General features: G+C 42.0%; 2 protein-coding genes across 3 annotated transcripts in view; one reads left to right on the top strand and one right to left on the bottom strand.

Annotated features, from left to right (window-relative positions):
• Nucleotides 1-15,070, top strand: part of NCBP1 (nuclear cap binding protein subunit 1) — a 40,144-nt gene extending 25,074 nt beyond the window's left edge. For both annotated transcript variants that reach the window (XM_007524121.3, XM_060199132.1), the window contains 11 exons: nt 1,206-1,268; nt 1,758-1,832; nt 3,774-3,877; nt 6,061-6,183; nt 7,521-7,623; nt 8,634-8,727; nt 9,512-9,615; nt 10,806-10,920; nt 12,829-12,954; nt 13,373-13,486; nt 14,601-15,070. In XM_007524121.3, the coding sequence (XP_007524183.1) occupies nt 1,206-1,268; nt 1,758-1,832; nt 3,774-3,877; nt 6,061-6,183; nt 7,521-7,623; nt 8,634-8,727; nt 9,512-9,615; nt 10,806-10,920; nt 12,829-12,954; nt 13,373-13,486; nt 14,601-14,714 (1,135 nt within the window). In that variant the 3' untranslated portion in view covers nt 14,715-15,070. The remainder of the gene's footprint in view (nt 1-1,205; nt 1,269-1,757; nt 1,833-3,773; nt 3,878-6,060; nt 6,184-7,520; nt 7,624-8,633; nt 8,728-9,511; nt 9,616-10,805; nt 10,921-12,828; nt 12,955-13,372; nt 13,487-14,600) is intronic.
• Nucleotides 15,071-17,174: 2,104 nt separating this feature from the next.
• The window catches only part of XPA (XPA, DNA damage recognition and repair factor), a 31,923-nt gene continuing 21,651 nt past the window's right edge, over nt 17,175-27,446 (bottom strand). The window contains exon 6 of the mRNA XM_007524122.3: nt 17,175-17,407. Coding sequence (XP_007524184.1) covers nt 17,259-17,407 — 149 coding nt within the window. The 3' untranslated portion in view covers nt 17,175-17,258. The remainder of the gene's footprint in view (nt 17,408-27,446) is intronic.

The following is a 27,446-nucleotide window of genomic DNA, read 5'->3' as shown; positions in this document are numbered from 1 at the left end:
TCCTGTGCTCTTAACTTTGTCTTGAATTAATTATGGTTTAAATCATAGATGCATTGCTATAAGCAGCTGATGTTTTCTGACCTATTAGTAGAAGTACCCGCAAAATCACTGAGTGACTGGTGTCGAGCTCTCATAAGTAAATAAAAATAAGACTTGTAATTGTTTTGGGCAGTTATGCCATTTGTCCAGCAAGTGCACATTGGGCTTTTACAAATTTCTCAGCATTACACAGCGTATCAAGGTGACTGAAACCCAATTAGCTATCAGTTGTGTGTTTAAGTGAAAGAGGGACTTGGAAGGTGTATTTTTTTTTCCCCCTCCAGGGTTATTGCTAGGCTCTGCCTGCACCATGAATCCTTGCGGCCACTTTTCCCCCTTTTGTGGCCCTTGTTGTAGCCTCGTTGTGGTTATTATTATTGCCATTGTTGATGTTGTTCGTTGTTGGATAGGACAGAGAGAAATGGAGAGAGGAGGGGAAGACAGGGGGAGAGAAAGACAGACACCTGCAGACCTGCTTCACCGCCTGTGAAGTGACTCTCCTGCAGGTGGGGAGCCGGGGTCTCAAACCAGGATCCTTACGCCGGTCCTTGCGCTTTGCGCCACATGAGCTTAACCCATTGCACCACTGCCCGACCCCCAGAGGGAAGGTGTAATGTTGATGAGGCGCTATAGTTTGACTCTACTCTTGGTAAAGTTTCATCTACAGTTTCTTCTATTGTATTAGTTCAATAAGAGAAATAATACACTCCTTAGACGGTCTTCTTAGGCTTCTGTAAGCTGCTCACCTGGATGGTGCACTATTTTGCCCAGCATCTGATCCACATTCAAGGCCCCTCCCTACTCCACTACAGAAGCCTTCGGTGCTGTGGTGTCTCTCTCTTTCTCTCTCTGTCCGTCTGCAAGAGTCAGCCTGGAGCGGGAGCCCCAGTGGCCAAAAGATTCTGTTAAATTTGTATGGTACTGCAGCAAAAGGGTGCTCCTATCTGTTATCGTAAACATAGGACACTGTTAGGAGTGAGGTGAGATCTTTAACTTTGAAGTTGAATATGTCCCAGGATTTGAAGATTAAGGGGTAAGGTGTAACTGTAGGTAAGAGGTATGCTTTTGGTTGAACTCTAAAAGGGTTTGTGTGAGGGCTTATATAAAGCCCGGCTGTAACTCAGCTAACCATCCTGCTTCGTCCATACTCCTACTTCTCCGTGTAGGTTTATTAACTGGTTTTCCCACCATCTCAATAACTTCCAGTTCCGTTGGAGCTGGGAAGATTGGTAAGTAGTGACTTTATATTTTGTCATTCCTTTCTTAACACAACAGGACTCCCTGAATGTTTTTAAGCCACACATAAAAGCATTCTTTATGCTCAGAAATGTATCAGTCTATAAATGAGGGGCCAGTAGCTTAGCTGAGAGGGTGGCTGTGACCCGGCTTCTCTGGAAGCCTGGTACACCAGGTGGGGGCACTGTGGCACGAGGGGAGCTTTGTTGCTTGGTGGCTCTTTTCTGTCTCTGTGGCTGGGTCACTAAAAGCTGGAGTAATGAAACCCCCTGGTGATGACCAGAACTGAGTGTGTGTGTGTGTGTGTGTGTGTGTGTGTGTGTGTGTGTGTGTGTGCGCGCGCGCGCGCGCGCGCACACACACACGCACACTATGCACGTACATGTGAAATGATCCCGACAGAGAGCTTTTGTAGCTAAGTACAAGTTGGGCATTAGTGCCGATTGTGTGTAGGAATTTGTGACACCATGTCTACTCTCCAGGTCAGATTGTCTTACTCAAGATCCTGAAAGCCCCAAACCAAAATTTGTAAGAGAAGTCCTAGAAAAATGTATGCGGTGAGTACTTTGTGTTTTCTTCTTAGTCTCCTAGTTGCTAGAAGCAAGAGGATTGTTCTCTTCTGTGCATTTGTAATGTGTGTCCAGAGTATCGTTCAGTGCATTTTAAAACTTTAAAAATGCAAAATACATACAAGTTTTAAAATGCAATAAAAAATTTTTTTAAGTGCGTCTCTTCCTAGTTTCCATTTATTTATTTTAAATTGAGAGGCCAAAGTACCACTGCCTTTTTTGTGTACTGTGTCAGGGATTAAATCTAGGAACTCACATGTGTAAAACATGCACTCTGCTACCCAACCACCTCCCTCGTAGTTTTCAAGTTTTCGTGAAGACTTGGGTGAGGGCTAGGGCTCAGCAGTGGGTACATTTCTTCCTGTTTGAGGCCCTGGGTGTGATAACTAGTGTGATAACTTGGTATATTTCCCCAAAATTGAGACCTTGTCATACTAAACCAGCATTCATCTCTGGAACAGTCAGAACTACCACACAGTCCACAGTGCAGCTCCAAGTCTTGCCGTGTGGCTTTGGCCCCACACCCTGTCCAGGAACACATACATGAAAGAGTCTGGACCTGACTTGGTCTTTGGCCCCACACCCTGTCCAGGAACACATACATGAAAGAGTCTGGACCTGACTTGGTCCTCTTGACAAAATTGTGTGGCACAGTTGGAAACTCATAAATCTCGCCCTGGTGATGTTATTGGCATCTGGTCAGTGTCCGCCAGGCTTTTCTACCTCAGCTCACTACTTTTTCCCTTTGTAGTTGGTTGTCTTCTGTGGGAGATGTTCTGAGGTAACACTCAGATGCAGTTCTGTATCAGAGCTTCACTGAGAATGCCACTGCTGTGGTGCTACGTGACAGTGCCTTCTCCATTACTCCATCTTTATTAGTTGGCATGTTACTATTTCGAAAATAAAGGCTCTCTCCTATCTCCATTTATTCTTGTTTGTCCTTAGAAACTAATGGATTTGTAGTTCACTTGGTGGATTATAATATTTTTTGTTTTGATGCCCAAATAGTCCATAGTTGCCCATTGGAACCTCCTTGGACATGGGCGTCCTTGTGCCTCCTCTGCTCCTTTTAAATGTTGTAATCGTCCCTTTCCATTCACTGAGTGTTTCCTTGTTTCTGGAACAAGATGTTCCCGACTTTCCCTGTTTCTTTGTCCCTACCCTGGAATCTTTTGAGGAGCTCTAGTTTGTACTCATGGAGTATAGTGTATGGGAGCCAAGATCTGAACACTTGAGTATTCATTGGTGTTGGGTATTGGGATATCACTCTCTCTAGATCCTTGGGACGCTGTGAGTGTGTGTGTGTGTATACAGTGTGTGTGTGTATACACAGTGTGTGTATACACAGTGTGTGTGTGTGTATACACTGTGTGTGTGTATACACAGTGTGTGTGTGTATGCACAGTGTGTGTGTATGCACAGTGTGTGCGTGTGTGTGTATACACTGTGTGTGTGCATACACACATATACACATTTGTAGCTATTTTTATTTCTACTTGGGTATGTGTTTCCCTCAGTTCCAACCCAGCATCTTGTTTTTTTCTAGACTTCCCCATTGCCATGTTTTCTAAAAACTATTTCAGACTGTAAGAAACTGGGCTCCCGTTAGCTCAGCATGTTTGTATATTCTTCAGCTACACAAACTGTCTCCACCACCACCCTATCACAGCCCGTGTCCATCCTTGACCACTGGGCTCATGGGCATGCTGGTCCACACTGAGCTCAGTACAAGCCCCATAGTTTTGAAAAACACCTGAGTTTTTTGGTGTGCAGGCTTTAAAAAGTTGGATGGATTTGTTAAGAGGGAAACTTTCATTCTTGGTTGCCACTTGGATCCAGGGTACTGGGAATTGTGACTTTACTCGGTGATTTAGATGTTGCCGAAGAGTGGAACCGATGGACACTTTCTAAATCTTACTTGTCTTGTAGGTTGTCTTACCATCAGCGTATATTAGATATTGTTCCTCCTACCTTCTCAGCTTTATGTCCTGCAAATCCAACCTGCATTTACAAATATGGAGATGAAAGTAGCAGTAAGTAAGAAAATAATTTCCTGTCTTTAAGAAACATTAGTGCAAATATTCTGGAGTCAGTTACTTAAGGTAAAGAAAGTGAACTTGTATGCAGTGTATGTTTTTGGTGCTTGAAAGGACATTAGCCATTATTGTTTTTGCAGTATTTGCCCTGCCATCATGCTCAGGATTTCTTTAGAACTACATAGTTATGAAGGGTCGGGCGATAGCACAATGGGTTGAGTGCACATGGCGCGAAGCTCAAGGATCCGCATAAGGATCCCGCCCACTCCCCACCTGCAGGGGGTCGCTTCATAAGTGGTGAAGCAGATCTGCAGGTGCCTATCCAAAAAAGTGAATAGATAAAAAGTAAAATAGAATACATAGTTATCACTGCTTTGTCAGTTCTTCACATACTGCTTGCATCACATAGCTAAAATGTTGTTAGAAATTGCTAAGTATATAGCAAGAGTTTGTAGCTAGAACTTACTAAGATGAAAATGTGAGTCATGATGGTGGGGCTACTTGAATTCCATCGAAGCTAAGTTGGGGTGTTAGGCACACTGGTGCACAGAGACTGTGCTTGGACCAAGATTGTCTCTGTTGTAAATGATTAAATACAGTTTTCTAGTTTTTGGTCTCATCATCTCAGACTGCAATGGAAAACAGGGCTATAATTTGATAAGCCGTGTTGTACATTAGTGACCACTGATAGAACTAGGTATAGTTTTCCTACGTTTGGCTTTCCAGATGTCACTGAACACAACCCCTCTGTAAGCCATCTTGAAATACGCTCACTCCCTAGCTTTCTCACTCTTGCCTCTAGTTCTCCAACTATGCCACAAACTCTGTGTCTGCTTCCCTTAGAATAAACTCAGCACCAACATGAAGCTCATTTCCTGTGCCATTATGTTTATCCATAAGTGATGCTGAGGTGATTACTATATCAGTTTAAGTGAGGAAATGACTTTCAAAAGGTAACGCCATAGTAACATCACTTCTAAGTGGATTCAAACCCAGGCATATAACCTAAGCAGCCCTGCCCTTAAGCACTGTGATTTTCTGAAAGAGAAAGGCTTGTTGCAGCACTTAAAAGCACCCCATTTTCAGTGCATGTGGCTTGGTTCAGCCCAACACATTGGGGGAAACTTAAGTGCTATGGTATCTTTCCCTGTGTTTCCAACTAGTCTGCCCAAAGCAATAAAACCTTGGGAGACAACAACAAAAAAGTTGGCAAGTTTGGAATTTTGCCTATACTTACTCAGAGAATCATTAAGATGCAATCTTTACTATCAAAGTACTGAACTTACCATTTAAGGGTCCTCCTAGGAGTTGTTCCCACTTTGTTTTTCAGCTCCTGCTTCTGGACTCTGCCCAGACTGGGAAGCCTTTTCTTATTTCCAGTTCCTGCTCTCTGGGGTCTAGCCTGAGCTCCACTCCTATAAACTTTAGAAAGCCTGTTTGGATTTACTCTGGCTACTTGTACGAATGCCTCGCTTCCCCAGCTAGAATGTAGACTCCTCAGTGCAAGAAGACTTTGGATTTTCTTCATTTATTTTTCTTTTAGGGAAAAGTACCCAACACATGAATACTGTTGTAATTGACTATTTATCCCAGGTGCTCAGTTACTGCCTTTTCTCTATTGCCTCTTTGTCTACTTTACATTAAGGCTGGGTTTACCATGGATCTGGCCAGGGGTGGCTTACGGAATATACAGTCACAGATTTTATACAGTAAGAATTCAGCAGAGACTAGCTGGTAGTAAGCACATGGAGTCTCGGCAGTGAGTGGTTTTACACTCTGAGCAAGAGAGGAAGGCCTCCTACACACCCAGAGCCGTCGCCATCTTCACATTCGGTTTCCACCGTCTCAAGGGAAACATATGGGAAAGCGGCAGTGGCAAAAATGAACACAGCAGCTCTTAGTTGTCTGGCATAGTACATGTAGAAGGTTTTATGATGTCCACTTATCTCCTCCCCTTGTCCTTGAGGAAGACTTAACACTCCTGGTACTTTGAACTTCAGTTACTGAAATGAGAATGATCTTGTGCCATATCTTAGGTGAAATGTATGTTTATACAGATTAAATATATAGATTGATTTTGGGTTTGAGTATTCCAATTTGAAAAAAAAAGTTTCTCAGTTGTTTGCAAGCAAGACAACACTTAACGCCTGTGTGTCTCACCCCCCCTCCCCCATGGTTAGATGCGCTTCCTGGGCATTCTGCTGCTCTCTGTTTGTCTGTTGCCTTTAAAAGTAAAGCAACCAATGATGAGATCTTCAGCATTTTGAAAGATGTACCAAACCCCAACCAGGAAGACGATGACGGTAAGAGCGTGTTCCTTGTGTAGAATCAGAGCCTGGCATAGCTCTGGCAACGAGTCCTTGTGTAGAATCAGAGCCTGGCATAGCTCTGGCAACGAGTCCTTGTTACGGCTCACTGAGGCTTCGTCCGGCCTTTCAGCCCGTTGCTTTATTTCTAGAACAGCTCATTGCTGCCTCTGAAAAGAGATCCTGCACTCGCTGTAAAGCTAATAATGATATATTTAACATTTACTGACTGTGCCATGTAATTTTAAACCCCTAGTGTGATCCCCCACCCCCTGTAAAAGTAGGAAAATTGACACAAGTTTGCCTAAACCGATGTGTGGATATGACCGAAAGTAATGAGAGAGATCGCCTAACCACATATGAAAACTATAATAAATTAAACATAATAGCACAAAAAGAGACAAGTTAATAAAACGCAAAACATCTAGTGGAAAAACTGGGGAATCGTTTAACTTATAGTGTTTTAATGGTTAGCTCCATGTATAAAGATGTGTTTAAAAAATGACTTTAATCAAAACGACATGAATTGCTGGTTTTAGGACCATGTTTGAAGTGTATAATAAACTATATTTATAGAGAATTAAGTCACTGTGATTGATAGTGAATTTAGATATCTTAGGTAAGTTTAGATATCTTAGGTAAGTTTGTTTTTAATGTTAAGATGATGGGGACTGAACCTGGGGCCTCAAGACAACATAGCCTTTGTATAACTGTTATGCTGTCCTCTTAATAATTGTCCAACAATTTATATTTTTTGTAATAAAAATGTATATTTTTGTAATAAACATAAATAAATATACTTATTATCTTGCCCAACTGTATAGAAAGGTATAATGTTTATTTTTTTGCTGGCAGGTTATGGCTGGGGCTTTGGTGCCTGCACTACAAATTTACTAATTCATCGCTCCAGTAGCTTCCCGACCCCCATCCCCCTTTGCTTCTTACTAGATAAGACAGAGAAACTGAGAAGGAGATACAACTGCAGACCTAGTTCACAGCTCATGAAGCTCCCCTCCTACAGGTGGGAGCATGGGCTCGAACCCGGGTCCTGTGCACCATAAAGTGTGCACTCAATCAGATGCACCACCACCCAGCCCCCTGAACTTTTTTATTTTAAAAGCTGTCTACAGGGTTGAAGAAATAATCCCCCCCAAAAAAATTATGATTATGCATAGTTTTGATATGCTGAGAGTTGGACATCAGTGATTGTCTTCCCAGTAACTGACATATGCCTACACGTGGGCATGCCGTTTTGCACCCCAGGTGAGGACCGACATGTTGCTATATTTACTTTTTTTTTTCCTTTAACTATCTTACTGTGGAATGTTTTTCAGATGAAGGATTCAGTTTTAACCCATTGAAAATAGAAGTTTTTGTACAAACTTTGCTACACTTGGCAGCCAAATCGTTCAGCCACTCCTTCAGCGCTCTTGCAAAGTAAGTGCTACAAGAATACACAGCCTTTCTGGAGAAAGGCACTTTCTGGGCACTGTGCTTAGTGAAAGCCAGTGATAGAGCAGCTTTAGCTCAAGCTGTTAAATATAAAGAATCAGTGAGTTTTGACTTGTGGTAGCGGGTACCTCCCTGCCTCCATTACACCATGACTTCCGTCAGTCTAATGCACAGTCCATGTCTTTGTATGAAATGTACGTCTTTTCACATAGACCCTTAGAGGACCAGATAAATGTAAATATACATAGGTATTTATACACTCATATCCACACATTTTTCTAGGGGTCCAAATTTAACTTATAAACAGTCAAAAGTTCTACCTGTGTAAGCATGTCTATAAAGGAAGGTAAACAGAAATGAGGGCCATGCACATTGGGGGGTCATCCAAAAGTCGGCATCTAAAGAGACTCAGATGAATCAAGGACACAGACTTTCCTCAAGCTGAGCACAGAAACCAGTCCCACTCCATCTCTCAACAGCCATGCCTATTACTACAGAGTTCCCACAGATTCTGTCACCAGCTCTGCACAAATTGATTTTTTTTTTTTTTTTGCCTCCAGGGTTATTGCTGGAGCTTCTGTGCCATGAATCCACTGCTCCTAGAGGCTTTTTTTTTTTCCTTTTGCTGCCCTTGCTGTTTATCTTGTTGTTATTGCTACCATTGTTGGATAAGACAAAGAGAAATCGAGAGGGGGAGAGAAAGACACCTGCAGACCTGTTTCACTGCTTGTGAAGTGACCCCCCCCCCCAACAGGTGTGGAGCCAGGGGCTCCAACTGGGATCCTTATGCCAGTCCTTGCACTTTGCACCATGTGCGCTTAACCCGCTGCGCTACCACCCAGCCCTCACAAACTGAATTTCTATTCAAGCCATTTGCATCCTGAGTGTTTGTTTGGTTATTTCTCACTTCTGTATTTGCACTATAAATTAACATTTCAGACTTGAAAATATTAAGATGTTTACTGGAGTCTGTGTCTCTCCCTTCTCAACCATAGGTTTCATGAAGTCTTCAAAACTCTAGCTGAAAGTGATGAAGGAAAGTTACATGTTCTGAGAGTTATGTTTGAGGTCTGGAGAAACCATCCACAGGTAGCAATGTTATTATATCTATTGAGACTCTGATGTTATAGGTGTAAAAATAGCATAATTGATACTATTGGTTTATAAAAACATGAAATTTAATCCTATAGAATGAATTTTGAGCTTGTAATTTTTTTTTTAGGGTTGTGATGTTTGATTCATTAAAGAGCAAGTTTTATTATCCATTAACTATAATACCTCAAAATATCTTACAACATTTTAAATAATCAGTAAAGCTTGTTGCTTGGAAGATTCTTACAATTGGGTAGAAAATAATTAAGCCTGTTTATTGCAAGAAGGTTCCAGATTTCTCAGACTTGAATATAAAAATAAAGAGGTATTGAAATAAAATTCAGAAAGTATTGAAGACTTTTTAGAGTTTTAAACTTTAGGATAAAGTATCACAGCAAATCGGAGAGCAGATCTTGAGAAGCGACGTGGATTGATAGGGATAGTGTACAGACACCGAGCAGGGGAGTAAGAAACTATACCCACTCTTCAGCAGCTGCTCTAAAAATCATTATTTCCACAATAAATTTATTTTTGTTAGAATATAAAAATATTCAGTAGATTGGTTTTTATATAGTTTCTGTTTCTTAGGAACTTCAATTAGTATTGTTAGTATAGGTGAGGCTAGAGTACAGGATAAGTCTTAGCAGATATGTAATGGCCAGTTGACCAGTTCTGTGGCCAGAGAAAATTGTCTAACCCTCCACCTTCATTTTATAGCAGTGGGATTATTGTGACCTGCATATCAATGTGATTTACCCTAATAGTTATTCTCTTCTTGAAGATGATAGCTGTGTTGGTGGATAAAATGATTCGTACACAGATTGTTGACTGTGCTGCAGTAGCAAACTGGATCTTCTCTTCAGAACTATCTCGAGACTTTATTAGGTAAATATTCTCCAAGAATTGGTTACATGTGATCTCATACACATGAGCTCCAAGCCAGGTTGATATTAACAAATTAATGTTACGATCTGGTGGGCTTTCTCTTGGCAAAGATTCTTAGATAGCCGAGAGAGACAGAGCCAGTGAGATTAAAATATGAACTAGGACTCACCCAGTCAGAGTTCAGACTTTAGGAGAGAGAACATGCTATGTTTTAAGGTCTGATATGAACCAAATACGATATGGAAAAGACTAGTAAGGACTGTAGTAAGGACCTGAAGTGCACACTGGGAGAAACCAAAGTCATAGTAGACTGCCTACACATAGTGGAGGGGTTGGGGAAAGCCTGGTGGTGCTTTACTTGTAAAAATCCTTAATTTAATTCAAAAGATTCACCCCTGCTAAAGGAGATTTACTTATTTGCTGCTGTTTCATGTAGTTGAGTCCACAGGCCATATACTATTTGCAGAGACAAAAATCAAGCACACTGGTCTGGAATAAATTAAGATTTAAAATGACACCATCCAAGGTAGCACTCACAAATAAAGGCTCAGTAAGCCAAACCACCCAAGGGGTGCAGCCATTATCCTAATAATTTTGTCTGTGCAGCATCCATATAGAGGAGTCCACCGTGTCCCTATTTTGCAAATACAGACGTCACTGCACTGTTGCAGAGCTCATCTGTTCCAACACCAGTTATTCCAACTCTGCTGAGCAGATTGTATTTATCGGAAAGTCAGTCAGATCCTTCAAAATGTAAACTTTTGATGACATCTGAACTATTTGCTAAAAAGGTAGTTGATATCTATTTCATTCTTGAAGTCCAGTATTAATAGCTATGTCCCAAGACAATTGGCTGTGTGCTAATTAATTAGGTTGCTTAATGCATGTGAAATGACCCCCGTTAGGTTATCATTTTGAGAAAAAAAAACATTTCTAATGCTAGTGCTTTTCTGGCTTACCACTTCATCTCGGTGAGCACAGATACAGTGCATGTATGTCTGGTGGGGAGTGCACATGACAAGAGCCCAGTTCAGCTTCACAAGTGGAAAAATCCAAGTGTTTGTGGAGAAATGTAACTAATTCTGTGCAAAAGTTGGCTGTTTCAGGACTTAAGTAGTTAATAAAAGGGACGGGGTCTTACTTCAATTAAGCACAGTTTAACACAGACTATTTTAACATGCTATTTTAAGATTGTTTGTTTGGGAAATCTTGCACTCCACTATTCGCAAGATGAATAAACATGTCCTGAAGATCCAGAAAGAACTAGAAGAAGCTAAAGAAAAACTTGCAAGACAGCACAAGCGAGTAAGTCCTGTGTCGGAGCACATTACTTTGATGGCAGCTATCTTATATTATTTTCCCTTTGTTGCCCTTGTTGTTTTTCATTGTTGTAATTATTGTTGATGTCGTCATTGTTAGGGCAGAGAGAAATGGACAGAGGGGGAGAAAAAGACACCTGCAGATGTGCTTCACCACCTCTGAAGCAATTCCCCTGCAGGTGGGGAGCCGGGGGCTCGAACCAGGATCCTTCTGCCGGTCCTTGTGCCACATGCGCTTAACCCGCTGTGCTACCGCCCGGCTCCCAATGGCAGCTTTTTTTTGTGAAGCCACATTACGCAGCACTGCTTGTAGATGTGGAGGAATGTTTTGGGGATTGTTAAAACTTAAGCATATATTGAAGCAGTCCTCTGCTTTTAGTTATTGCATGTCAGTCATAGCAGAGCTGTGGCTCTAAGTTGCATCAGAGGATGAAGAGTGTGCACAGTTGTTACTGCTCAGATAGTAGTGACTGAAATGCACTGTCCATTTCCCATTCAAAGACTTTTTTGCAGAGCCGGGAAAATTGAGTTGCCCACTGTATATTCTATTGAATCGGAATCCGCCTCATGATGAACTTAGTGCCATGTTCTCTAAGTTTTATGTTCACCCCTCCCCCCTTTTTTTATAGCTGATTTCACTATTGAAAATGATCTCAAGCCTCTGGTGAGGTGCTGTCAGATAAGCTTCTGTTGGGCATGAATTCAGTGTTCATGAATCGTCATAGATTTCCTCCACTACCTGCAAATACAACAGTCCTCCTCTGATATGAATAGGGAGGGGGTGAGAATGCTCCATTTTTTAAATCTTTATTGGATGGAAATCAAGGGGGGAAATGGAGACATCTCCTTCCCCACTCATGAAGCTTTCCCTCTGCAGGTGGAGACTGGTGGCTTAAACCTAGGTCTCTGTGCACTATATAACGTGCACTCAACCACCCAGCCTTTAAGGCTGGATTTTTTTTTTTTTAATGTAAAATCGTACCAGCATTCCCAAAATCAAAAATGATCCTATGAAATCATTACAAATAGGAAATTTCTACATGTAGATAGTGGAGGAAAAAACGTGTATATATAGAAACAGGAAATTCACCAGTTTGTACAAGGGGCTGCTCTGTCAAGCACTGGAGTGACATCTGTGATATGATGGTGATTTAGACAGTGCAGTTGACAGCCAAAAACTTTGAGTCACATTCTGTCAGGAAAATGCACCTTCTCAGCTAATGTTCTTTATATGATGTATTCAGAAGGTGAAATACCCTAAACAGAAAAACATGTCTCGGAGGTCAAGATATAGCTCACCCAGTGGGACTTGGCCAGAACTACACATAAGAAACTGTTCTATTGATGAGAAGCGCACAAGAACCTACCACTGTTTGTCCCCTAAGCACAGTGGCTCAGTGTTCACAATGAGTATGTAGAACATCACTGTGGTGACTAACAGTTAGCCACTGTGGATTTCCCAGGGAGTTCAAGGCTATTCCATTGGCTTTCTTGTAAAAGGTATAACATATTTATGCTTTATAGAGAACACTCCAACGAAACTTCTCTGGCCTAAATAAGTACCAGTGGGATTTTTGGCTGTCTACTATGTGTGTTTGGGGTAAAGTACCATCACTGTAGTGGAGTATATAGGTTTTCAAATAGCATATAACCAGGTCCTCTTTACTTCATGCAATGTTATAAATTCTAAATAGTTAAGCGCAAGGCATAAGGATTCCGGTTCCAGCCCCTTGCTCCCCACCTGTAGGGGAGTCGCTTCACGTGAAGCAGGTCTGCAGGTGTCTTTCTCTCCCACCCAACAACAATGACAATAAAACGACAAGGGCAACAAAAGGGAATAAATAAGAACTGGGGGAAAAAAATTCTAAATGGTATTTTCCTTTTCATCCTGTAGCGAAGTGATGATGACAGAAGCAGTGACAGGAAAGACGGGGCCCTTGAGGAACAAATAGAAAGGCTGCAGGAAAAAGTGGAGTCCGCTCAGAGTGAACAAAAGAACCTCTTCCTTGTCATATTCCAGGTATCTCAGCTTGGGACATACACAGAGGGAAATGATACATTTCCTTAGTCATAATAGTAATTAATAAAGCTCATTTGTAAGAGCTTAAAAATTTACCAAAAGTAACTGTGCATAAATACCAAATTGTGTTTTTTAAAAGCTTGTAACATCACCCTTGTTCCTCAAAGTGATACTGGAGTGTGTGTTTGGGGGGACACTTTTTTTTTGGATTGAGAAGGAAGATGGACACCAGAGCACTGCACGACCACCCACACACCCCCCATCCAGTTTTCACTGCTTTCCTTCATGATGAATACTGCCTCTGAAATAGTACAGCAGTAGACCAAACACTAAAACTTTTTGAGGTCTCTTTGTCAGTGTGATTGCTTTTGCAGTATTAGAATTTTTTAACACCTCTTTAACTTTACTCCCATTCCAGCGTTTCATCATGATTTTGACCGAGCATTTAGTCCGATGTGAAACTGATGGGACCAGCATACTAACACCGTGGTACAAGAACTGTATAGAGAGGCTCCAGCAGATCTTTTTACAGGTATGTGAAAAACCTTGATTAGGTAATAAACATGGGGCCTGGGTGCAAGCCCCCAGACCCCACCTACCTGCAGAAGAGGAGTCTCTCCAAAAAAAAAAAATAGGGGTCGGGCGGTAGCGCAGCGGGTTAAGCGCACAAACCGGTGGAAGGATCCCGGTTCGAGCCACCGACTCCCCACCTGCAGGGGAGTCGATTCACAGCCGGTGAAGCAGGTGTCTGTCTTCCTCTCCCCCTCCTCTCTCCATTTCTCTCCGTCCTATCCAACAACAATAATAATGACCACAATAATGGTAAAACAACCAGGGTAACAAAAGGGAAAAAATGGCCTCCAGGAGCAGTGGATTCATGGTGCAGGTACTGAGCCCCAGCAATAACCCTAGAGGCAATAAATAAAAGTAGAATAGTCAAGAGGTTATATAGTGCCTTTAAGTCCTTTCTGTCATGTTCATGTGCTTATCAGAATATTTAGACTTAAATTGGTTCTGTATCACTTAAGATTCCCAGTTGCTTAGAGAGTCTAGGTGTATCACTAAATGGGGGGGAGGGGGTGTTTGAATTTGTAGAATGTATTTTCATACAGATCAAATCCTTACGACTTCTGTCTTAGCGGCTCCAAGTCCTATAGGGACTTTGTGTGTATATTCAAGTTATAGAGCTCTGACAACACAAGAGGCCTGGAGTATTTGGGAAATGTTTAGTCGTGATCATGGTTAACATTAGATCTTATCTGAATCATAGTGCCATTCTTGCTTTTTAAAAGTCATACTGGGGGCCGGGTGGAGGTGCACCTGGTTGAGTGCACAGGTCACAATGAACAAGGGCCCGGGTTTGAGCCCCCAGTCCCCATCTGCAGGAGGAAAGCTTCATGAGTGGTGAAGCAGGGCTGCAGTTATCTATCACCCCTCCCCAATAAATATAAAAAATAAAAAGTCATACTGTTTGAGCCTAAGCAGGGGACAGACACAGCTGGAACTAGTCGCAGGTGCTGCCACCACTGCCTGAATCATTGTCTTCATAGAGCTCTCCCTCTTTGATTTGGGTCTTTGACAGGGGCCTATGACTCCTATTACCATACCCACTTGGTCCTGACCCCAGTCCCTCCTTGTGTCCACAGCATCACCAGATAATCCAGCAGTACATGGTGACCCTGGAGAACCTGCTCTTCACTGCTGAGTTAGACCCTCACATCCTGGCGGTGTTCCAACAGTTCTGTGCCCTGCAAGCCTAGGGATCAATTGATTATCCCCTTTGTGTTAAGATTTTTTTTTTTTTTAAAAAAAACCTTTTAAACAATTTGTCTTAATTTTGGTGGTCTGAATGCTTGCTTTCTTGTAGTGTCCTTTCACTTAGTAAAGGAAACGCAAGTATTCCCTAATGACAACGTGACGATGATCATAGGACATATTACGACAGCTACAACTTTTGAATCTTTTCCCCCTTTTCTGATACTTTTTTCTCCTGACTACAGAAGAGCTATGATTTGACATGTGAGCTCAATCTTACAAAGTAGTTTACAGGATGGATGGGTCTTCATGCTCATGAATAACCTAACATGGCTGAAATAAAACAGAGAATATTTTTTTATGTTGGTATTTCATGATTTATTAAATAATTTAAATACTACTTTTAAATAATGTCTTAAACCTATATTGGAAGTTTCCTCTTCAGAATATCTGCCTTAAGTGTAATTTGTTAAGATGTTACTGTGAAAAGTATAACTGGAGGTGTGATTCTCAACTTGGCCTGGTAAGTCACCTAAGTATTTTAACTGAAATCATTTCTGGGGGAGGAATACAGAAATCAGAGTGATTGAAGCTGCCAACCATTATTTTAGGAGCATTTCCTCTAATTTCTAACAAATTTGTCCAAGGTTACGTAAAGAATTATATTCTGGGGGCCGGGCGGTAGCCCAAGGCCCGGCGTAAGGATCCCAGTTCAAGCCCCCAGCGCCCCACCTGCAGGGGAGTTGCTTCACAGGCGGTGACGCAGATGTCTATCTTTCTCTGTCCTATCCAACAATGGCATTGACCAAAAAAAAAAAAGGGCAACAAAAGGGAAAAAATATATATATTTAAAAAAAGAATTACATTCCAAATTGGACTAGAAGACTGGCTTTTAAAAAGTCATGACTTGTCAACAACTCAATAGATACATTGTTTTTACAATGCTCTATTATAAGGGATGATCTGGCATTCTAAATTTCTAGTCCTATATCTGGTGGTAGTACATTTTCAACATTGATATGTGGTCTCTGCCTTTGACTGCTATCAACATTTAGGCAAATATTGATTTACAAGGTGACTAAAGTCCTGGGGTTTTTTTTTTATTATTATTATTAATTTTAAGCAAAGTATCCTTCTGGCTTGACCCTGACAGCAGAGTATTTCTAGTTTTCTCTCTATACCTAATGGTTGCTTCTAACACTAGTCACTGATGGTGACCATCCTATGTGCCAGACTGGCTACTAGGTATAAGGAAAACTGAACTAGAGAAAAAATAAAGAAGCTAGCGCAAAAATTCAGCAGCTGCTTCCCCACGTAACTGAAGCTCAAATAAAATGACATGTGCATATAGACATGCACTGCATATCAGTATCAACACCAGTTAAAAGGCTTTGTCAAAGTGAGCCTACACTTTGTTTTCCTTGGTCCTAAATCTTCTAAGAAACATTCTGAGAACCGTTCGTGTAAGTTTCCTTAGAAAATATTTCCAGTGATTAATACTAATCTGGTACAGCCTGGGTGTCAGGTACCAGGACTGTCTTAAATTAATGAAGGTGAGTGAATAGAAACATATAGCTACCAGACAGACCTGTAATGACCTTGTTGCCAGGTGCTAGGTGATACCCACCTAACAGATTAAAAACAGGCCTGGAAAGTCACCTAAGGGCCAGAGCTACTAAGTGGATTTTTAATCCCAGGAAGGTCTTATTGCCCCTACAGTTAATGTTTACTGAGCTGTAACATTCTGCATAACATGTAAAAAATTAACACAACACAGTAAACATTTCTGTATTGAATAAAGAGCAATTAGTAACTATGGTCTCAAACCTATTTGGGTTGGACATGTTTTGACTTTTGCCTTCAATCAATCTCTGACAACATGTAGAAGGAAAAAGGAATAAACTACATATGTTCTATAGGAAACAATAGAAAAATGTCAAAAGAACAACTTCAGTTTGAAAAGTAGTGCATACAGCTGTCAAATGCATGGAATCGAAGTGTCTTAACTGTCTTAAATCTGTGGACAAGATATGGGAAATGTAAACTAGATCAGTTTGGGTTATGTCTTCCTTTAGAAGTGCTGCGCACACACTGAGCAAGTTGTCTTCCCTTCCAGGATTACCTGAGAATAACTATGAGGCACATGTGGTCTCAGTAAGTTTAGCAGTACCTTTAGTAACTTGCCTTTAGTAGACATTAATCAGACTCCCTGTTATCTCTTTAATTCAGGACACAAATAGCATGAAAGACCTGACTCAGCTTCTAGGGGAGTAAGAATCCAGTACAGTCCAGTACTTCCTCCTACCTCAGTCTAGGGTTTGGCTAGGCCTCTAAATTTCCCAATTTTAGCTAAGTTACCATTTTTGAAAATGTCAGATTCTGTACTTGGGGGGGGGTGTCCAACCTGTGGCCCACAACCAGGCCCCATTGAAACTTGCTAATAAGCCCAAACATACTACTCTTCAGTTTCTATTTATACAACTTTACTGACTGGTCTAAATTTCCTTTATTTCAGTAGAAAATTGTAAAGCAGATCACTTAGCTAGAAATCACATTTTTTCATACGTCAGTAGGTGGCCACACACAGCGCAGGTCTTCTGGTACACATCGTCTCCTAGCTCCTCTTCTGGCCCATACTCATGCTGATGGACAGCTGTTCCTCTTTTCCACACACTGCTTCTTACTGCTCGCCGTAATTCTGCGGGAAAGTGAGCTTTTCAGTGGTTCTGTTCAGTTTGTAACAAGTCGAGTGATGATACAGATCTGGCAGGCTTACTATCTTACCTCACCTACTTGGCCTGTGCAAACATTCAAGTCAGTAAGTAGGGTGAAATGGAAACTTCCCAAACTGAGTGAGAGAGAGCAGATGAGACCCACATTCAGATGAGTCAAGATGGGGTTACCCAAAAGGGGGAGTCAGCCGAGTTGCGTGAGTCAATGTTTAGAACTTTCACTATGCTAAAACCATTTTACAAAGAAAAGAATTGTGCCAGAGGCAGATCTAAATAACATTTAACTTCTCGCTTTCTAGTTTACTGAAAAGCAATAGTTTACATGTCACTGTCCTGACCAATGACCCATCAAAACCTGCTTTGACAGTGCCTCTACCAAAGAGAATATGATACTGGGTTACCGGAAAAGTCGTGACGCATTTTTGCATAGGAAAACAGAAAAATCCGTCCTGAGTTTGTCTGACAACCCAATAGTTATCTTCAATAATCACAACCACAAAAGTCAGTGTACTGGGGATGACAGTGTAATGGCTACACAGACAGGCTCTAATGCCTGAGGTTCTAAGGCCTCATACCACCAGAAACGAGCTGAGCAGTGCTCTGGTTAAAACAGATTAGGAAAACAATTATATAAATTGCACCAGAACAAAATGCTTAGGTGGACACCGAGCAGAGAATTTGTGCTTGTATATGTCTCTGCCCAAGACAGTATCAAGCTGCACAGCCGTAGGGAAGGCTGGGACCTTCCTATGGATGAGCCTCAATGACACTGTCCTCTGTGAAGCAGATCAGTAACAGTGTAAATGTGGAGCCAAAAGAATCTTCATTCCATCAGAGCTTCTGACAGTCGGCTTCTGTTTTTCCCAGATGGGTGACTCGCTCAGAATTTGAAGGTAGGGATCCACTTTGGGAAGAGCTAGCTCCAGGAACACACTGCCAACTGCCTGTCTAGGTAAAAAGCCTTTGTTGGACAGATGCATCTTGTCCCCATCCCACCCTTTTTTCTTCTTCTCGATCCTAATTTTACATTTCAAATTTATCAATAAAGAACCCTAGCTGGTGAGCTGTGGTGCACCTGTTACCTGGGTTCTAGTCCCTGCCCCACCTGCTAGGGAGAGAGGCTTCATGAATGCTTTTAGAGCAATATTGGGATGTAGGTTGAGATATCTCTCCTCCTCCCTTTCATCCTAAATAAAATAGATCTACCGGAACCAGCAGACAGCATACCTGATAAAGTACAAGCCTGGGGGTCAGGTGGTAGCGCAGCAGGTTAAGCACACATGGCACGAAACACAAGGATCCCAGTTCAAGCCCCCGGCTCCCCACTTGCAGGGAGTCACTTCAAAAGTGGTGAAGCAGGTGTCTGTCTTTCCCCCGTCTCCCCTCCTCTCTCAATTTCTCTGTCCTGTCCAGCAGCAGCAGCAGCAATGACAGCAAGGGCAACAAAATAGGAAAAATGGCCTCCAGGAGCAGTGGATTCGTGGTGCAGGCACCAAGCCCCAGCAATAACCCTGGAGGCAAAACAAAGTTCAGGCCTTCCATACCTGAGGCCCTGGGTTTGAGCCATGGCACCACATAAAAGCACATGGCTGGCACCTGGAAAAGCCCCCACCCCTGACCAAGAATGAGAACGTCAGGCCAGGAAGGCTGCTCAGCAGTGGTGTCCTGCATTGCGGGGCCCCGGGCTCAGTCTGCAGCAAACTCCCCACACACACACCTCAAACCCAAGTCCACACTTCCCTCTACCCACAACACATGCTTTATTCCAAAGTCTCCTGCTAGTTACTGTGAAGGACACAGGCAGCACGACGTCCAGCCCCAGTATTGGCCACTAGCAGGCTCAGACCAACACAACAAAGAATCAGTGATGCGGGCCGGGAGGGAACGGGGCTGCTAAACGGGAGAAGAGGACCAAGTGGGACAAGTTTCCACCTATAAGTAGGTGGGGAGGATTATTACACCTTTGACAAACAAACATTTCTTTCCATCCTCTTTGCACTGTGTATAAATGCCAACATAGTACACACCTAAAGTAAGGATAAAAATAACCCTATGCGGGGGCCGGGCAGTAGCCCACATAATGTGAAATGCAAGGATCCCGGGCTCCCCACCTGCAGGGGAGTCGCTTCACAAGCGGTGAAGCAGATCTGCAGGTGTCTTATTTTTCTCTGTCCTATCCAACAACAATGGGGATAAAATGGCCTCCAGGAGCAGTGGATTCATAGTGCAGGCACCCAGCCCCAGCAATAAACCTGGAGGCAAAAAAAAAAACAAAAAACCCTATACAAGGCTGGAGAGAGTCCACTGGGAAGGGCACACGCCTTGCTAGGCATGCAGCCCAGGTCTGAGCCCTGATGTCACATGGGGGTACCATTGGTATCAGAGAAAGCTCCGGTGCTATCATTTCTCCCTCTAATCTGCAAGACACCTCCCCCAGCCCCCAGCTCTACAAGAAGAAAGAAAAAAAAAAACTCAACATATACTGACTAATCACATTTTCTTTAATCCATTTAGATCTACAGTAAGTACAGCCAGCATGGTACTTCTTTGTATTGTAGCACGAGAAGTGAGCGTATAGGGCTATCTAACGGGGCTGTTCTGAGCACTTTGTATAGAAGTACATTTAATCCTCACATCTTGAGGTAAGTACAACTATCACCCCGATTTTAAACATGAGAAAAAATGTGAAGATGTGGTCTGGCATGGGGTTACGCTAGTGCCCGTGCTGCTACCCTTCACCTCCATACAGAAAGCGCTGCTCAGCTCAGTGTTTTCAAGCTTCACTGTCTCCAGACTAAAGAAGGCGTTCGCCTTCATCCTAACTCCACTCTTTAGCCTGTATCCCCTCAGATTTGGGAGAACCCTAATTTTTCTAGATGTATCTAGAATACATGGGGTTCAGGTGGTGAGAAGTGTGTGGAATTGTACCCCTCACCCTCTGGGTCAATATTTCCATTTTATAAATAAATTTTTCTACAGAATGTAAAGACCATGAAAGATAGAAAGGCTGAGGGACTGAGACCAGCTGTGAAGATCATAAAAAGCTGGAAAGAATGCTGAAGCAACTACAAAGTTAAATATGGGTTGTGTGCTAGCTTGATGGCATTATTTTAACACTAAATTTTCTGTCACTGTTAAGTTTTTATTTGAATGACGGGTCGAAAGTACTTGAATGAGAGACAGCGACCAGAGTACTGCTCTGCTCTGGCTTTTGGTGCTGGGTGGGGATTGAATGTGAGACCTGAGAGGCTCAGGCATGAAAGTTATTTGCAAGCCATTATGCTATCTCCACAGTGCCTGTAGTCATTGTCTTTTAGATGTGTAGGAGAGTGTGTATTTATTTTAGAGAGAAAGAGGGAGAGAAATCCCAGCACTCAAGCTCCCTTCAGCGTGATGGGAGCCAAGCTTGAACCTCGGTCACACACACGGCAAAGCAACGTACTAACCAGCTATTTTGCTGGTCCCTTAGAAGACAACATGGAGGGGACCTGGTGATGGTGCACTCAGGTAAGTGCACATTTTACCAGGCACAAGGACCAAGGTTCAAGCCTCATCTCCACCCATAAGGGGAGGCTTCATGAGCTCTGAGGCAGGTCTGCAGGTGTCTTTCTCCATCTCCCTTCCCCCTCTCCATTTTTCCATGTCCTACCAAATAAAAATGTTTTTTAAAAGACTATGCAGAAGTACTGATAAGAATCACAGTATGGGAGTCGGGCGGTAGGTAGCACTGTGGTTAAGCACATGTGGTGCAAAGTGCAAGGACCAGAGTAAGGATCCCGGTTCGAGCCCCCGGCTCCCCACCTGCAGGGGAGTCGCTTCGCAGGTGGTGAAGCAGGTCTGCAGGTGTCTGTCTTTCTCTCCCCCTCTGTCTTCCTGTCCTCTCTCCATTTCTCTCTGTCCTATCCAACAATGACATCAATAATTATTACAACAGATATTTAAAAAAAAACCAGAATCACAGTATATGCCAGTTAATCTTCTGTGTCACTGGAGCTTAGTGTCTACTCAATTCCAACACTCCCAGAGGACTTTTTTTTTTTAATTTCAGAAAAGAGACTTGGAAGAAGAGACAAAGGGAAAGTGAGCGAAAGATGCCATGGCACCGCTCCTCCAGTGCTGTGCACGGTGCTTCCATGTGGGGTGAGAGGTCCAGGTCCTTACACACGGACGGGGTGTGTTTCCACGGGGTGAGCTCTCTCCTGGCCTTGTAGGCAAATCACAGATGTCGCAAAAACATACACGTGTGTATATGAGGGAGAGAACATGGGAGGTGGCCAAATGTCAGCATCTAGTGAAATTAAAACAATTTTTTTTTCACAAAACTTAATTTAACCTTCAGGAAGCTAATATCAAATACCTACTTCTGAGAATTGGAAGTGGGAGGTAGAATGGTCAGAGACTTTAGAACGGAAAAATATTTGTGCTAGGCCTTGGGAGACCTGAGAACAAGCAGGATGGAGATGGGAAACACTATAGAAAGCCCAAGTGAGGGGGGGTGGGCCGCGGCGCAGCGGGCTAAGCGCAGGTGGCACAAAGCACAAGGACCCTCATAAGGATCCCGGTTCAAACCCCGGCTCCCCACCTGCGGGGACGTCGCTTCACAGGCGGTGAAGCAGGTCTGCAGGTGTCTATCTTTCTCTCCCCCTCTCTGTCTTCCCCTCCTCTCTCCATTTCTCTCTGTCCTATCCAACAACGACAACAACAATAATAACTACAACAATAAAACAACAAGGGCAACAAAAGGGAATAAATAAATAAATATTTTTTAAAAAACTAAAAAAAAAAAAAAAAAAAGCCCAAGTGAGGCTGAAAACAAAACAGTGGTTTCTACCATATTTTACATATATAATCCAGAACAGCACAGAAAGCTACTGGACTGCCTCTCCTAAAAATCTCTAAAATAAGTTACCAGATGACCACGGTAACTAGTCTTGCCACTGGCCTCTTCAGAGCATACATGTTACTGCCAGGCTGCCTGGCAGGCCTCATATTTAGTCTGTATTTTGAGGGAAAGAGGCACCTAAGCAGAACTCCACCGTGCGTGGGCTCTTACCTGCTTCTCATCCTTTCTGCTGTTGGGATTCTCTTACCTGACGCCAGGGATGGGACACACACCCTCATGTGACCTATCTGAACTACATGCTAAACAACCTCCCACCCCCCAAATCTTTATACTTTTTTACCCAAAGTTTTCCTGTTTCATACCTGACTCCAAAGTTCCAGGTTCAATCCATCCCCAGTACCACCATAAGCCAGAGCTGAGCAGTACCCTGATTAAAAAATAAAGGTTTCCCCCTACATCTTAGTTTTAATGAAAATTTTTATACCATTCTTAAACTTGCATCTTATTTGGCTTAACATCTTAATTTTGCAAAAAAGCAGCAGATACTCAAAAAGGCCCAGTGCTGCTTATGAAGTAAACTTAACACGGGAACTCCTGAGCTGTCAGAAAAGTTAGGATGCATTTTTGAATAGAAAAGTAGAATATGTCATCATTTTTGTGACAACCCAGTAACTGAGAAAGGGCATATACTTGACAGGAGGGGCAAAACGCTTTAACACTGGATGTTCATTGTTAACTGAAGGGGAAAAAAAACAAACTTAGTAACATATGAAACTTTGATCTTATCTTGTCCTCTATAAACAAGCAGAGGACACCGGGTGGTGGCTCAGTGGGTTAAGCACACATGGTGCAAAGTGCAAGGACCAGAGTAAGGATCCTGGTTCAAGCCCCGGCTCCCGACCTGCAGGGGTCGCTTCACAAGTGGTAAAGCAGGTCTGCAGGTCTATCTGTCTCTCCTCCTCTCTGTCTTCCCCTCCTCTCTCAATTTCTCTCTGTCCTATCTAACAGCAATAACAACAATAATGCTAACAACAATGATGAGAATAGTAACAGCAAAGATAAGCAAGAAGGGCAACAAAAGGTGTGGGGGGAAGGCCTCTAGGAGCAGTGGATTTGTAGTGCAGGCACCGAGCCCTAGCGATAACCCTGGAGGCAAAAAATAAACTGAAGCAGAGTAACATGTAGTTGTGTTCTTCAACCTTTCCTGAAAGAACTGCCCCCAAAATCAAATATAACCTTAGGGCCACATACAATGTCCACAAACTCAGCAGAGGGCCTCAAAGAGGGCTTTAACTTTTTTTAGAGAGGTAAGGAGTGTGCAGCAACAAACAGTGCAGATTAATATTCCCTTTTGTCCCCCCCCCCTTTAACAAGAGTAACCTTTACCACCACCTAAGGAAAGCTGAGTAGAACTTTGAAAAAGCAGCAACAGCACCTAAATCTTCACCCTATTTGTGGAAAGGTGGCAGTGCAAATTTAAATTCAAAATACTCTTGTGCGCTTGCCACACAAGAACATCAAAGTCAACACATACTAATCCAGTAAAACTGTGTAGTAATAGTCATTTCTACTTCTTGTTAGCTTACAAACAATCTGAAAGACATCTTTGCCCTTGTATTTGTAAATAGCTTGTACTAGTTGGACCTTAATTTTCTTCTGTAGTGAGACCAATTTCTTAAACTACCAATGTGTAAGATTATAGTCTAAAAGCAGGTAAATGGAATTATTTTTCTTTTTTTTTTTCCTCCAGGGTTATTGCTGGCCTTGGTGCCTGCACCATGAATCCACCGCTCCTGAAGGCCATTTTTCCCCCTTTTTGTTGCCCTAGTTGTTGCAGCCTCGTTGCGGTTATTATTGCCATTGTTGACGTTGCTTTGTTGTTGGATAGGACAAAGAGAAATGGAGAGAGGAGGGGAAGACAGAGAGAGAGGGGAGAGAAAGATAGACACCTGCAGACCTGCAACTCCCCTGCAGGTGAGGAGCCGGGGACTCGAACCGGGATCCTTACGCCGGTCCCTGCGCTTTGCGCCACGTGCGCTTAACCCACTGTGCCACCACCCGACTCCCAGGTAAATGGAATTTTATACCTTTCCAAAAAGAAGTAAACTGTGCCAGCTTCTTTGTGGATCAAAATCAGAAGACCAAAAGGAACCGGATTCCAATATCTTTTCAACTATAGAACTTTTTGACTTGCTTTTATTCCTCTCTGTTCTAAGCCTTCTGGGCAAACTGCATAGTAAGCTTGCTTCTGACCTCTGCAGTGTCTACTCCACTCTCAGCCCTTCGTGGCCTAGCCAGAACGGGAACACATCTACCAACCTCTAAAGTAAACCAGTAAGAAGCCATAATTAAGGAAGGCGTAACATTGACCTCTGCTCAGTAAACACCAGAAGACAGTAGAGTCATATTTATACAAATGAGAACAATCAGGTTTAGGAACAGAAAAAATATTCAATTTTTAAGAACTCATGTGACCACTTGAAAATAATTCTCCAGAAGACATACTTCATCCAGATAAGTTATAAGAGGTCCAAAAAAAAAAAATGCTAGGCAAATACAAACGCCTCTAAGATGCTAAAAGGCCATTGTAGTTTATCTGGTGGTTAATAGCAATTTAAAATAAGTAGAAAAAGAACTATTTAAATTTGTTACTTTCACAAGTAGAACCTGAACTGGAATTGGGGGGAGGGGAGAATACAGGTCCAAGAAGGCTGACAGAGGACCTAGTGGGGGTTGTATTGTTATATGGAAAACAGAAATGTTATGCATGTACAAACTATTGTATTTACTGTTGAATGTAAAACATTAATTCCCCAATAAAATTTTTTAAAAGTACACCTATGAATAAACACACCTAAAAAAATTTAAGAAAATAAATTTTTTACTTTCAAAAAAATGTATAAACTACTACAGAAAAAATATTCCACTCATAGTAAGACTTTTATTGAATTTTTATAAGAAAAACACAACAGAGAGGAAAGAGCTAAGGTGAGTCAGGTATCTGGAGTTAATGAGAAACTACTGGTCCAGGAGGTGGTGCAGTGAATAAAGTATTAGACTCTCCAGCATAAGGTCCCAAGTTCAATCTCTGGCAGCACATCTACCAGAGTGTATCTGGCTCTCCTCTCCTATGTTTTTCATTAACAAATAAAATCTTTAAAAAAATTAAAAGGCTAACAGACTAGGTTTTTTAAACTTTTTTTTTATTATCTTTATTAATTGGATAGAGACAGGCAGAAATCAAGAGGGAGGGGGTTAATAGAGAGACAGACACCTGCAGCCCTGCTTCACCACTCGTAAATCTTTCCCCCTACAGAAGGGGACTGGGGGCTCGAACCTGGGTCCTTTTGCGTTGTAATACATGCGCTCAACCAAGTGCGCCACCATGCAGCCCAACAGACTAATTTTAAATAAATAACTTTTGTTGCTTTATCCCTCACTGTTCTCAGAGAGGAAGTATTAGGGTAGGATATAGGGGGAAATTAAAAAAAAAAAAAAAAAAAGGACACAAAAAAGAAAACTACAGACCAATATCTCTGAACATAGATGCGAAAATATTGAACAAAATTCTAGCCAACCAGATACAGCAGTATATTAAAAAGATTGTTTATCATGACCAAGTGGGGTTTATCCCAGGCATGCAAGGTTGGTTTAATATATGTAAATCAATCAATGTGATCCACCACATCAACAAAATCAAGACCAAAAACCACATGGTCATATCAATAGATGCAGAGAAAGCCTTTGACAATATACAGCATCCCTTTATCATCAAAACACTACAAAAAATGGGAATAGATGGAAAATTCCTGAAGATAGTGGAGTCTATACATAGCAGATCTACATCATACTCAATGGTGAAAAACTGGAAGCATTTCCCCTCAGATCAGGTACTAGACAGGGCTGCCCACTATCACCATTACTATTCAACATAGTGTTGGAAGTTCTTGCCATAGCAATCAGGCAGGAGCAAGGAATTAAAGGGATACAGATTGGAAGAGAAGAAGTCAAACTCTCCTTATTTGCAGATGACATGATAGTATACATAGAAAAACCTAAGGAATCTAGCACGAAGTTTTTGGAAATCATCAGGCAATACAGTAAGGTGTCAGGCTACAAAATTAACATCCAAAAGTCAGTGGCATTCCTCTATGCAAACACTAAGAAGAAATTGAAATCCAGAAATCAATTCCTTTTACTATACCAACAAAAACAATAAAATATCTAGGAGTAAACTTAACCAAAGAAGTGAAAGGCTTCTATACTGAAAATTATGAGTCACTACTCAAGGAAATTGAAAAAGACACAAAGAAGTGGAAAGATATTCCATGTTCATGGGTTGGAAGAATTAACATCATCAAAATGAATATATTACCCAGAGCCATCTACAAATTTAATGCTATCTCCATCAAGATCCCAAGCACATTTTTTTAGGAGAATAGAACAAATGCTACAAATGTTTATTTGGAACCAGAAAAGACCTAGAATTGCCAAAACAACCTTGAGAAGAACAGAACAGAACTGGAGGCATCACACTCCCAGATGTCAAATTGTATTATAGGGCCATTGTCATCAAAACTGCTTGGTACTGGAACATGAATAGACACACTGACCAGTGGAATAGAATTGAGAGCCCAGAAGTAAGCCTCCACACCTATGGACATCTAATCTTTGACAAAGGGGCCCAGACTATTAAATGGGGAAAGCAGAGTCTCTTCAACAAATGGTGTTGGAAAAAATGGGTTGAAACATGCAGAAGAATGAAACTGAACCACTGTATTTCACCAAATACAAAAGTAAATTCCAAGTGGATCAAGAACTTGGATGTTAGACCAGAAACTATCAGATACTTAGAGGAAAATATTGGCGGAACTCTTTTCCGCATACATTTTAAAGACATCTTCAATGAAACGAATCCAGTTACAAAGAAGACTTAAGACAAGCATAAACCTATGGAACTATATCAAATTAAAAAGCTTCTAAACAGCTAAAGAAACTACTACCCAAACCAAGAGACCCCCTCACAGAATGGGAGAAGATCTTTACATGCCATACATCAGACAAAAGGCTAGTAATCAGAATATATAAAGAACTTGAAAATCTCAAAAACAAGACAACAAATAACCCCATCCAAAAATGGGGGGAGGACATGGACAGAATAT

Source organism: Erinaceus europaeus, chromosome 10 (assembly GCF_950295315.1).
Source record: "Erinaceus europaeus chromosome 10, mEriEur2.1, whole genome shotgun sequence".
Lineage (NCBI taxonomy): Eukaryota > Metazoa > Chordata > Mammalia > Eulipotyphla > Erinaceidae > Erinaceus > Erinaceus europaeus.
This window is presented reverse-complemented; position numbering and strand designations above follow the sequence as displayed.